Genomic DNA, 13,214 nt, shown 5'->3' with positions numbered 1-13,214 from the left:
ATATAAACTTTGGATCCATCCATGGTTTCTTTTGGAAATTTCAGCTCTAATGGTTAGAAGAATGACACCTTTATTTTCTTTTTGGTGGTGTTGTTGACTACAGGACTAAAGGGGTTTCAAGAGTATGGCAGTCTGTTTCCTCTTCCCTTAAGTAGCCTCAGACTGTCTCCCAACACAGGATATTAACACAGATTTTGTGAATGTGATTCCATGACCTTTAGGCAAACTGCTGCAGTGTGTAGTAGTCTAAGAAAATATTTCTATCTAACCTACTTTTTGAGGGTTGTTACTATGTGACTTTACTATACTAGGCATAACTGTTTGCATTTCCCTCCTCTATCTTGCCATACTTGAGACTTATCAATCTCCATTCTGTCCTTACAAGCTGTATTTCTACTGCGTCAAGTAATTTTTGAAGTCAAGTGAAGTGCCTCAGCATCAATATAGTAATCTGGGTTATGTCAAATTAACATTGGAGAATAGAAAGAATATTTTACAATTCACAACATTACCCTTATTTTTACAACTTGTGTGGTGTTAGCTTTTTCTTTCTAGAAGATGACGCTGTTGATGCGTATTCAACTAGAAGCTTTCCCCTCTGTACCTCTTTCTTCTACCAACTTCAGTTTTTCTAGCTGTATTTGTCCAGTGCAGCTGTATTTGTGTCAGCTGCGGACTTAATCAACTTATTATATTACATTATCAGGTCACTTAATGAAAAGATACAGTGGATTCACTCTAGGTTCTTGCTTGATACCTCTGCAATTTGACAATTTCTGTTAACTGCTCTATGAGTTCTGATACTTATCCAGTTTTAGGAAAGCTTGCTTAGTTCGTTTTACTTCAGCTTACTTTTGTGATTGTCATGTGTGTTCAAGACTTAAAGAAAAAAATGACCTCTACTGCTTCTTCCCTGTTTAACAAATTTACTCATTACCAGATTGATTTATTTGATATCAACACATACACTGTTATTGTGAGTTTTTTGAGAACAGATCTTTTGTTGGAAACTTAAAATAGCCCATTTTAATTTTTTTCCACATATTTAAATTGATTAATCTATAACTTCCTGGCCACAGTTTTCTTTCCTTTCCCTTCTATTTAAAACACTCCCTTCTCCTGTAATATTTCTGGTTCTCCTTGAGTCATTAAGATACTGATTCCTAGACTTGCTTAAGACAGTTACTTGGGGTTATTTGTCTTAGCTGGCCCTGGGCAACCTGAATAGAGCTTAGCAATAGTATGAGGTAAAGGGGAATGGCTCTGCAGACTCGGACAATTGATAAAGCATTGATATCTCCACTGTATGTTCTGGGGGGAGAATTTGCTTGGGGCCATGATCTTGCCATGGGTACTGAACACTTGGAAGTATTGAGAGTGCATCTTTTGATTTAATTTGCTCCTAAGAGGCTCTGCCTTTTGCTTTGTGATGTGAATGAAGATAATAACTAAGGAGCAGTTGGAAGATCTGCTTCAAAAATACATCCTGCTGACCCAAATTAGAAAGGCTAATGGAAATGTAGTCTGAGTATGAAGTTGCTTTGGAATTATTGTGCAAGACTGTTCAGTTACAATGAGGATTTAACATGCATTACTTTTTCTGGTCTTCCTACCTAGATTGCAAGATACTAATGGCAAATTCATCCAGTGATTCAGACAACTTTCTTACGGGTCGAACAGGAAGACGGCTGCCTTTGAGAGCATCCTACAACAGAGCTCAGAACTATGGTGCTGAAGGAGTTACAGAGAAGATCCATACTTTAGCAAGCACTTTACAGGTTGTTTACAAAACACAGTTTTAAAGTATTTATAGAGTCTGCATTTCTGTAACGTAGGACCAAATTTTCATTTCTAAAGTTGTGGAGTATACTGTATAGCTGAGAAACATTGCTTTCCGTGCAAACCAAAAAGGTTTTGGAACACTGATTGTACTGCTTTTGAGCTGAAAGTGTGTAGCTTGTTACACTTTTATACACCTGTTATTTCAGACAGTAATAGAATGTTGTTAGAAACAACTACATTTTGGGTAATACCTTTATAACGTTAGCAAAGTGAATAAGGCCAAATAAGATTTTTCAGATTCTCACAAAAGGCAATATATTTTTAGCAGAAATTTCCAGCCCTGTCTTGGTTGCCTTGTACAGTGTAAAATTTCCAAATTTCTGATAAAGTAAATATGTAGGCAGTCAATTCCTTCATCATAGAGCTTACATTTCAAATATCTTGTAGATGTGGAACAGTACAGTAAGAAGCATTATTTCTAAACTTGTAAGAGATACATACCTGAGCAAGAAAGAGTGTTCATCTAATTCCTGCTGCTTCAGTGGACGCAGTGGAGGGAATATCTGAATCTGTTTTGCAAGTGGGAGGAGACACTTAGCTATCCTGACAGCATTATTGCTTGAGAAGTCATTCCCATTCTTCTCTAGCTGACAGTTCTGAATACCCAAAGTGGATGGGCATATGTTTTATCCCTTATTGCTTGGCCAGGAATATTTTTTCCCTTTAATATGCAGGAAGAGAAAAATCAATAAACCTCAAAACTTCTTAGGTAGAAAATAAACATCAATCTAGAAAAAGAAATGAGTTAATAAGAATGTAATCTGAATATTTTTAAATATTTGGTATTCTTTGGTATTCTGATTCTGTCTAACCTCTTTCTAGGTGCTCTTCTGAAATTCTGATTTTAAGCTAATTGCTTTTTGTTGACTGCTTTTCAGCAGATCTGCCATCTGATCCAGCTGTTCATCTAATCAGAAAGTGCTCATGTAGGCACCTTACCTAGTGTGTTCTTAAAAAACTTGTTATTTCTTAGTTAACTAATTTTGTTCTATAGGCAGGTAAAATTAAGATCTTTGAGTTAAAAAGGTTTTTCTACAGAGTTGCTGAAACTTGAAAAAGTTTTTATTTGAAGCTGAGGCCTTACTGTTGTACTGAAATTATAGTGTGGGTGTTTTTTTTTTTCTTCTTCCCTTTAGCCATGCTGTGCCACTTCAGATTGTGGTTACTTGAATAGGATTTTGAATGCATAGACCATTTAAAAAGCACTTGTCTTATCAATTTAATCTGAGAAACCAAGAATAATAAAGGCAACAGTAAAGTTTGATTAGAGGAGGTTTCTGTTTTGACTTTTTTCTAAAACTTTTTTATTTAAGGATACCAACAGAAATCTGAGACATGTTGACCATTTGCTAGGACAGTACAGAGAATATAACAAGGAACAAACCGAAGCAATAACAACGGTGAGCAACTTTCAGTTTATCTTAACTTCTTCAGTCTTTTCCATTAATAAAATTCATAGCTGAAAACTTAGTAGTAGTGGACAGAATATATAAGGAGTTAAGTAGCTGTAAACAGAACCTTTTCATATTTATTTGAGCAATCTAAATCAAAATATAGTAATGTATTATATAATGGAACTTGCTGACAGGTTTTGTAGCTTCAGTATTTTTCTGGTTTATGAGCACCCAACAGGTTGTTATGTTATGGTACTATGCCAAGCACAAGATGGATAGCTAAAATAGAGTATTGGTGGAGCAAGAGAGGTTTAAAACTTGATTACAAACAAACTGTAGCTGGTGCTTCCTTGAAACAGACACATATGAAATGTAGGAATATTTTACATATGAAGGTAGAGAGAAAGAGTGAAGAAGGCTTGCTTTCCTCAGAGAAAGAGATCCAACATGGTGTGTATAATTCTACAAGAGTAAAGCATCAGTTTAACCATTCTGTATAAGCTTCTCTTAGAAAGAGAACCTTCAGAAACTGATGTTTTATGGATTGTCAAATAAAAGTGTGACAAAGCAAGTGACTAAGAACCAAAGTCAGCAAATACAATTGTAGAAAATGAGATGCAAGTTTGAAAAATGAAGAACTTATTTACGACTATAGTTACTTCTGTATTCTTAAGTTGGCAATGGCTGCCTTTTCCTGGAAGTAAAACTACTAAAAGTAGGGATTGCTGTAAAGCTGCTTAGGGAAATTTGATAGCCATATGTAAAATTGATTCCAGGTGTAGGGCTGGTAGAACAATTCCAGTAAAAAATAATTTGGAGTTATTTTCTGGATTTTGCAGGGCTCTTATTGAGCATTGCTGGCAAATAGGTCTTATTTTGGTTGCAGGAGACAAACTTTTCTTTTGGGTTTTCATTATGGTGCACCATGTGCACCATCGGGTTTAAGAAACTTGATATTTGAAGCTACCAGTGTCGGAAACATGTTTTGCTATAATTATGATACAGGAATATGAGATGTTGAAGAAAAGTTATTATTAATTCATAGCTGTACTTGGCTTAAAAATAATTTCGATTCTCTTAATGACTTTTAAAATAAATACTATTTTCCAGTTTTTGTAAGAAATGAGTCTGTGTTCATATTTCAATAAATTATAACTTTTCTGCAGTTAAAAGAAACACTGGAACAATCTATAGGTCAATTAAGGAGCCAGCGACTAATACGAAACTCTGGACTGAGAAGTGCATCTCTCTCAAGCTTATATCCTAGTGATCTGGATGGAGAAGGACCATCAGGTAAAATACTTAAACTGCTGGAATATACTTAAATTATGTCATATAGCTGTGGTATAGAAAGAAGAAATTAAGAAAAAAAATGTGTAAGAGATAGGGCCATGAAAAGTCATCATTGATTACTTTAAAGAAATTCAGTTTAGAAATTTGGGAGACCTGCATTAATTTACACAGTTGTTTATTTGGTAAATTCTTCTAGCTTTCTGTTACATAGTATTTTCTGCTGATATCCCGAGATATCTAAATGAAATGTTGATTCTTTCAGCTGAGAAGATTCTATGTCCACTGCATGAGTTTTAGGTACATACAAGTTAAAGCTAAAGCCAAAAGATATGGCAGCTTCTGAAGCTTGCTTCACAGCAAAAATGGGAATTTAAATTTTAAATACATGAGTTTATGGATGTATAGATGAAATTATGTAAGGCTCAGTGAAAAAGGAAAAAACAGAACCAATTTATCAACTACAGAAAAGTAGGTTTTTTTCTTGTTTGCCTCTGAAAATTCATTGTATTTTAAGAAAAGGTGTGTTTGGGAGGAGTATTCCTCCCAGAACTAGTGTTTAATGTATTTTAGTAGAAAGCTCTATAACTTTCATTCCTATGTAAAAGCTGTGAAGTACAGCAGTTTGAAGCTCTGATAGATTCACGTGAAGGAAAAGTCGTTGCTAGCGCAAATAAAATTTGAGGAAACAACTTCTTACTCCTTGGAGAAACAAAGGAAACCTCTTTCTGGAATACATGTATGTCATAGGTAAGAAATGTTTAAATGAAGAAGAATCCTGAGAAGAGCTAAGAGGCGTATGCTCGTGCATATTATTTAATTTAATAGTTTTTTTTCTGTAATGTGGCCTATAAAGATATTGGCAAGAGGAAACACCCATTTTTCTTGAAGCAAAATGAAAAATTTCCAGTACAAAGTTTTGTCTTCCTACTTATTTTTTTTCATCTCTTATCTCATAAAGGGAACCGCCACTTCCTGCCTACTTCTCCTCTCAGGGATTATGGAGACTCACAGGGCAATAAACATCGAAGGTCTAGATCTGCAAGTGTGCGATTTGTCAATGAGACAGATAATTGGGACCAGGTACAGAGCACTAATGGGAATTGTTTCCCCAAATAGGCAATCTGTCCCCTTTTATTCCCATTCTGATTCCTTCTAGCTAAGGTAATTTTGAAAATGTGCTGTGTTTTTTCAAAGTCTCCTAGGTCAGGTTGAAATTTCTGATTAATCACACAGGGGACGTGGTAGAGCTGATGTCTGAATGTTCAGGGTAGGCAGCTGGGTTGTGGAAGATCCAGGTTTAAATCTTAGGCACAAAACAAATGGATATTATAAATCAGGGTTTTGCATAACAATGGTCCTGGCCATGGAACTGTTGACAGCAATAGGTGGATTAATTGTCACTTTTTATCCCATGAAGAATGGATGACCTGTTACTTTTTTTATTTGTTCCCTTAAAACTGTGACTATAATTTGGGAGCCTGCTGAATGAGGGAAACGGGAGGTTTTACAGAGGAAAATAGGCATGTGTTTTTGTTTTTGTTTTTTTCAAGCTCTGAAAGAAAGAGTATGTAAAGTCTTGGGCAAGGTAAAATACCTATTCTTGGTGTTTCAGTAGTTCCTGAAGACATCACAGTGTTCTGCTTGTTCACTTTCAATTTCATATGTCATCTATTTATAGTAACATATATAGCTGGGCAGAACTTTGTTTCACCTATATTAGCATTTGTTAGCACGAAGGGTGTCTCTCCTGACTTCACCTGTTCAGATCTTTCTACTTGCTTTGCATTAGGTTTAAAAGTAGGTGCAATGTCCAAGCTCTGAACCACAGAAAAAAAACATAGTTGGGAAACTTGGTTTAGCAAATAAGTTACTGAAAGTTAAACTTCAATGAAAATGTGTTGTGAAGGGTTGAATAAAAGTGTGCAAACCTCATCCAGGCTCAGCTATAATTAATGGAATTTTATTATTTTGTATTTTATTTTTATCTGCTTTATTTTAGAAAGCGTGTATATATATATTATGTATATATATATACGTAGATATTTTGGAATATCACAGCAAAAAAAGGTTTCTAAGCCTTGGATTAACTTGTGTATTTTAATTTACAGCTGCATTCTTTCCATCAGTCTCTTCGAGATCTCAGCAGTGAACAAGTTCGCCTAGGAGATGACATCAGTCGGGAGCTTTCAAGGAGAAATCGGTATAAACAGAATATAACTCCGTGTGAAGGATAGTGTGGAAAATAATTCTTAAACCCTTCTTTATTTCAAAAAATAACTTTGGGGAGAGTGAGGGATTGCACAACGTGTAGATGAAAGCAGTATTATCAACTGCTTAATTTATGTCATTTTTTGCAGTATTTTTAAGTGTAAATATCACCTGTCAATTCCAGTTTGTATAGTATACGTTGCTTTCCTCACGTTTTTTAATATATGGAGAAATCAACTAGGACTTGGGAATTTCTTTTATTACAACTTTGCTCCTTATTTGTTCTTGGTACTGGAGTCCCTTGAGGGCAAGCTCTCATGCAGCCCATACAGTACATACTTTCTCAACATATGGTGCTTTATTGAATAGGAATAACAGGAATTAGATTGTTAATTCCTAGTAGGAAACTACTGTTCAGAAGGACTGTGTAGATGTGTCCATAATTTTTTACTTGTTGACCTGATACCTAGCTGATGCTAGATGCTCTGTTGCTTTACTTGAGGAATGGAAATGCTTTTTATCATGAATTTTCCACTTGAGGCTTATCTCTAATTTTGCTAGGAATTTAGAGGCTGTAGAAAAAACTGAAGTAGCATAAAATTCCAGGTGGTTGTTGCTGCTTAAAATTATTATGGTTATTTAGTTTTTGCTCTGTAGAATATCGCTTTACTTGTATTTTTCTATGAAGGACTGATGCTGAATTAAGAAAGACTCTAGAAGAATTGTCTGAAAAGCTCACTGAGTCCCAAAGACAAGAAACGGTGAGTGTGACTAATATGAAAAGATTATTTCTATTTAGTATTCTAAGCAGGATGTGGGCTTCTAGTTTAATGTGTATGTTGGTAATCGGTATCACATATTGGTATGTATATCTGAACATGATGTTATTAAGGCTGCTATAGGTTGTTGTGATATTACCTTTCCATAGTGAAATCAGCAAGACAAGTTTCATATTTCAGGTACTCGTTTCAAGTAAAAGTGGTGGGTGTATGTTATGGATTTTTCTGTTTCAATATTCACAGCCTTGGAGAGAGCTGCTTTTTAACTTTGAACATCGATTTGAATGCTGTTATAGTTGTTGAAGCTACCTTTGGAAAGATAAAAGTTTTCCCATGTTATGTTGATAAATACTATTGTTTCTTCTTCCTCCCTGCCTCCCTCCCCATCCTTTTCAATCCTTACCATCTGTGTTTGCAAAATGGAAGGAGTCTGTTTGGCCTGCACTCTTTCTGTTCTGCTGCTTTACCAGTGCTCTCTGATACAAGGTGCAAATCCTTTGCCCTTGTTCAAAGCCTATGGATCTATTACCCGATGAGGCTGGCAGAATGAATGAGATGAAGTAAATGCAAAAGAGGGGAATTTAGTATGGACATTAGGAATAAAAATAACTCTAATGGTGTGCATAGCAAAGCATGAGATTAGATGCATGTAGAAACCATGGGCTGTTATTGTAGGTGTTTGAGATCCTTTAGTACGTATTTGTGTTTAAGAATTCTTCTAATGAGATTGCTTAATTCAGAATTGATATGTCCTTGGTGAAGGTGGGTTGGGTAAGAGTAAACACTGTTTTCCTCAAAATTTCCTTATGCAAAGTTGGTCAGGAACTTTTGTCTTTAGTGCCTTTATAACTGCGCTTTGGAGTGTTTATCACCTCCAGCAGTGCCATTCTTGTATTTATATTCTACTGTATGATTTTTGGCAATAAATTGTCAACTTGAAATCTTGATAATTTCACAGGATAAGCTCATGGTAGAAACATTCAGTTTAGTGTCCTTAAATCTTTGCTTTTGTAGAGACATATATCTAAATTCTTACAGCTGTACTGGTTGGTATATTTGGTGCTGTTTGAAAATTGCCTGTGTGTAGTTAGATGTGTGATGATAAAGGTCTAGTCACTACAGTTCTTCTGAGTCACTAGTTCAGAATTTATTTTTATTAGAGTTTATGATTCTTAGAGCCTTTTTGATGCTGAATTTGAATACTTTAAGGCCCATGCAACACAATGAATGCACATTAACTTTACCTGTAAAGAGAGCTTTTCCACCCAATATAAAAACCAGACGGCATCTAGGGTGGTGACACAGGCATAGTTTCATGTCAAGCACTCTCCATGGCCTTGTACTTGAGAATCTATGTGCAGTTTTGGTATAAAGACTTACAGGTCCTATAGCTCCCTCTATATTAAAATCTCTTTCTTAACAAGACATTTTGTGAGATTTCTTTTTTCTTGAAAAGCGTTCGGAAGTTTGCTAGAGGAATGTCCATAAGCAACGAGACAAATACTTACTTAATTTATGGTTATATAAGATAGCCCTCTTGGATATTTTGTTGCAATCTCTTGGATAGAAGTACATCCCAAATAACACAAGATGCTGATCTTTATACATAAAATTAAGTAGATGCTTACTTGAGATGGTGCCATTAGAAAGTGGTCGTAGGCTGTGTCTCTGGAAAAAGACAGCAATGTCAAGTGAAATGGGACTTACCTGGAGTTACTGTGGTTACAATATCTCAGAGAGCAAGGCTTATTGTCAAATAAGGAACTGCCCTTCAGAAAATCTGATATAAGGATTTTTGTTACTGCACAGATGACTTGTAAAAGGTGTAACACAGGTTAGCATTTACCATGAGGGAAAAGTTTAACAATATTTAAAGTGATATCAATGAAAAAAATTTGCTGTTTTTGTGATTTTAATACTCCTGTTTTAAGTATGCATTGGTGATAAACTGGGTCATACAAGAAAGGCAGCAAATATCTGTTGAAATAGATTTCAATTAGCAGGACTTGTGCACTAGAAATAACAGTACAAAGCTGAAAAACAGGAGAGAAATTCAAGAAGTAGGATGCTCCTTGTTGAATAGTAAACATCCAGCATCTTCCACAAGATTGTATTTAGCTGCATGACTTAAATGTCACCCTTGTTTTAAAAAGGACACTCTATTCTTTGTGTTTAATTGCGGGGGGGGGGGGAATTTTTGATAGCCTAATCCATTTTCATAGATTTGGCTGCTACCTGAAAACTTTGTGTGGAGACATAGCTCTAGTGTCATCATCATCATTCACATGGTCTATATTGCTAAAAATGCATGCTTGAAATCACATTCTAATATGTTCTGAATGCAGTAATTTAGTGCTAGTATTTTATGTCGTTCTTTGTACTGTTCTTCAGCGAATCACTTGTCTACACTAAGATTTTTTTATTAGATTCAGAGGTCAAGATACATACTTTCATAGTACAAATCTTGTCCTAAGTCAAGGTCATTTGGGACAAAGGAAGACAAGCGAGTTTTAGAGTTTGTTCTGCATGTACTAATTAATGAGTTAACACTTACTGTTTCTAATTTTTCTCTTTTTAATCCCTGTTGTTGTATGTTACAGGCTCTGTGACAAACTGAGGAAGGTCAGAGAGGCTACAAAAGCAGGGAACATAATTCTTGTGGGAGATAACACCTTGCTAAAGTGCCAATATACCCATGCATGGTGTGGGAAACAAATAGGAAGATGTAGGAATTTATGTGCAGTTGCAAGTCTTGAATGTCTTCGAAGTTACAGAGCTACATGATTGGAATGTTGTCATGAATAGCTAAGTGCTTTCTAGGAAAGGTGGACCAGAAAGGCAAGATGGTGGAGTAGCCCATTATGCAAGAGAACAGATGGAATTTGTGGAGCTCTGCCTCAGGGAAGATGATGAGCGAGTTGAGGGTGTATGGGTTATTACAAAAGGGCAGACTAGCAAGGAATGATACTGTTGTGGGTGTTTGTTACAGACTGCCTGATCAGGAGTAGATAGTAGATTGGGCCTCAGAATCAGCTGGAAGTAGCCTCAGAATCACAGGCCCTGGTTCTTATAGGAGACTTCAACCATACTGACATATGCTAGAGAAACAGCACAGCAAGGCACAAACAATCCAGGATGTTCTTGGAAAACATTGATGATAACTTTCTGATGCAGGTGATGGAAGAACCAGCGTGGAAAGGTATGCTGTTGGACATTATGCTAACTAACAAAGAAGGTCTGGTTGGAGATGTGAAGGTTGGGGGCAGCCTTGGCTACTATGAGATTGTGAAGTTCAGTCCTCACTGCCAAGGCCAGCCCTTGGGAATCCTTGACCCAGGAGATGAGGGAGAACGTCCAGAGAAAGGAAGACTTTCCCTTGGTCAATGAGAATCAGTCAAACTTGACCTCTGCAAATCTGTGGGCCCTGACGGGATGCATGTCCACACGCTCCATGTACACTCTGCATTGCTGGGAGTGCAGAGGGAACTGGCTGACATCATTGCTGGGCCACTCTCAGTCATCTTTGGAAGATCATGGCAATCAGGAGTTGGTGCCTGAGGACTGGGTGAAAGTCACTGACACTTCAGTCTTCACAAAGGGCAAAAAGGAGGACCCAGGGATCTACAGCTTCACCTCAATCTCTGGAAAGGTCATGGAACAGCTCATCCTGGAGGCCGACTCTAAGCATGTGGAAGATGAGAAGGGGTTCAGTGTAGTCAGCATGGATTCACCAAAAGGAAATCATGCTTAACAAACATGTTTGCCTTCTGCAATGGGACAACCCAATGGGACAATCCCCAGTGGATGAGGGGAGAGCAGTGGATATTGTCTACCCTGGACTTCAGCAAGGCTTTTGACACTGTCTCCCATGATATTTCTCAGGAAGACCAAAGCAATTGGTCTGATCCCTGCAGAAGAGGGAAAAACTACTGTCACAGTGTGCCAAGAAAGTAGGTTCTTGTCTAACACCTTTTTAACAGTGATATTTGCCAGCAAGTTAAACTGCAAGTTAATGACCAGCAGTGGGGGTGTAAGACTTTTGTTATATTTGCAGATGAACTTCAGGTGTGTTGGGAAACAGAACTTAAATCCAGAATCCAGTCTTGGATGTGGCTTACAGGATAAAGCTTAGTAGCTGTAAAATTCAACAAGGAAGACTAAAATTGTGCTTTAAGAAAAACAGGTAATTTTAGAGGCAAGGTAATCAAAGCTGTTAAGTTTTCTGTGAATGTTTTTGAGCAGGTAAATAGACTTGTAGAAAAATGATATAGATATAAAAAATTGTGTTTAATCAGGCAGCAAGTTTGCTAGCCTTTGAAGTCCCTCCCAGCCTCTTCTTTCTGTGCTTTCTGCACAGAGAATATAAGCTAGCAATATGCTAGGTATACTAACTATAGTTTCTTGATAGAAGGGTTTTTTTTCCAGTAAGTGGCATCAAGATGTTTGATGGTTTGTTTTGGTTGTGGGGTTTGTTTTTGTTTTTTGTTTTTTTTTGTTAGAGAGCATTATAGCTGTAATGCTGAAATTTCCCTGCACGTGACAAATATAATATATAATGCATCTTTTTCAGTATCTTGTTAGAAATAATACAACAATTTTATTCTGGAATAAATTGAAGGGAGTCAAAGGCAAGACAAATGACTTGACAAAGTTGCTTTCTTACTTGCTCTGAGTTAGTGAGAATTTGCAATGAAATCTGAAGTTTGCAGGAATCTAAAGCTTGTCTAGTGCTGCCTTGTGTCGTGTTATCTGTGCATACTGTGAGCTAGACCCATGACAGTGAGGAAGGCACTGAACTCTCCTTTTAAGTGTCATCTTTGGGGGTGATGTTACTTTTGAATTTTTTGTCAAGTCAGAATTATACATTTTCTTTCTTGATATCTTTAGTGTTTACTTGTTTAACTTCACTTGAAAAAGATGTATGAGAGAGCTGAGAAAGCTCCTGCCTTCAAAAACACGTAGCCAAAATTTAAAAAAATATGTAGAAACATTACAGTTTCATTTTTTTATTTTAGGTGTACACGGGGAAAAGGATGACAGCCTATTTCCTGGTTTTTAGCTAGGATACAAGTTTGTGGACAGTGTTGTTTTCTGTTCCTGATACATAGTATCATTTTTTCTGTCAGCTGGAGTATTTTGTGACTTATTAAAAGTAACCCTAAGTAGTACTTGTCAAAACAAACATCACGTGGTCTTTATTTTTTATACCTTAGTTTTTATTCTGGATTATGACTGCAGAGCTTTCATAACATACACGAAGGAGTGTGGTTTGACACAGTACATTTCTAATGCATCTCCTGATGGTTTTAGGAAAAATACTACATTCCAAACTGTAAGCTTGCTATTTGTCTGTCTGCGCAAACAAGAAATGTTTTCAAAGGATGTATTCTGTTGTAAAGAAAAAGGCTGTTTCATTCTTTAAACCTCGTAAAGCCCAAAATATGTGTAACCTTAATTATGTTTCTGTTGCTGCACGTGTGTTGCTCATGTTAAAATTTTCCATGTGTGCATATGCCTAGAGCTAGTAGAAGTGTCCTTAATAGAGCAGGATGAGAACTTGTTCCCCGCCATGTACATTAGAAACTAGTAGTTGAATGGTGTTTTATGTCTTTTTCTTTTTATCTGAATACCATTTGATAATAGATACATTGCTTTCTAGTGGTTGTTTAAAATAGTTAGTTTTAAGGTAGGGAGGAAA

The 13,214-nt window shown here is 36.4% G+C and overlaps 1 protein-coding gene across 5 annotated transcripts in view; it reads left to right on the top strand.

The window, feature by feature from the left end:
- The window catches only part of CEP128 (centrosomal protein 128), a 181,196-nt gene that overhangs the window by 1,959 nt on the left and 166,023 nt on the right, over positions 1-13,214 (top strand). For all 5 annotated transcript variants that reach the window (XM_064658899.1, XM_064658900.1, XM_064658898.1 and 2 more), the window contains 6 exons: positions 1,618-1,778; positions 3,156-3,242; positions 4,403-4,529; positions 5,488-5,609; positions 6,638-6,729; positions 7,426-7,498. In XM_064658899.1, coding sequence (XP_064514969.1) covers positions 1,632-1,778; positions 3,156-3,242; positions 4,403-4,529; positions 5,488-5,609; positions 6,638-6,729; positions 7,426-7,498 — 648 coding nt within the window. In that variant the 5' untranslated portion in view covers positions 1,618-1,631. The remainder of the gene's footprint in view (positions 1-1,617; positions 1,779-3,155; positions 3,243-4,402; positions 4,530-5,487; positions 5,610-6,637; positions 6,730-7,425; positions 7,499-13,214) is intronic.

The sequence above is a fragment of the Pseudopipra pipra genome, chromosome 6 (assembly GCF_036250125.1).
Source record: "Pseudopipra pipra isolate bDixPip1 chromosome 6, bDixPip1.hap1, whole genome shotgun sequence".
Taxonomy (NCBI): Eukaryota; Metazoa; Chordata; class Aves; order Passeriformes; family Pipridae; genus Pseudopipra; species Pseudopipra pipra.
Note: the sequence above shows the minus strand (reverse complement) of the source record. Positions and strands in the feature narration are given on the sequence as shown.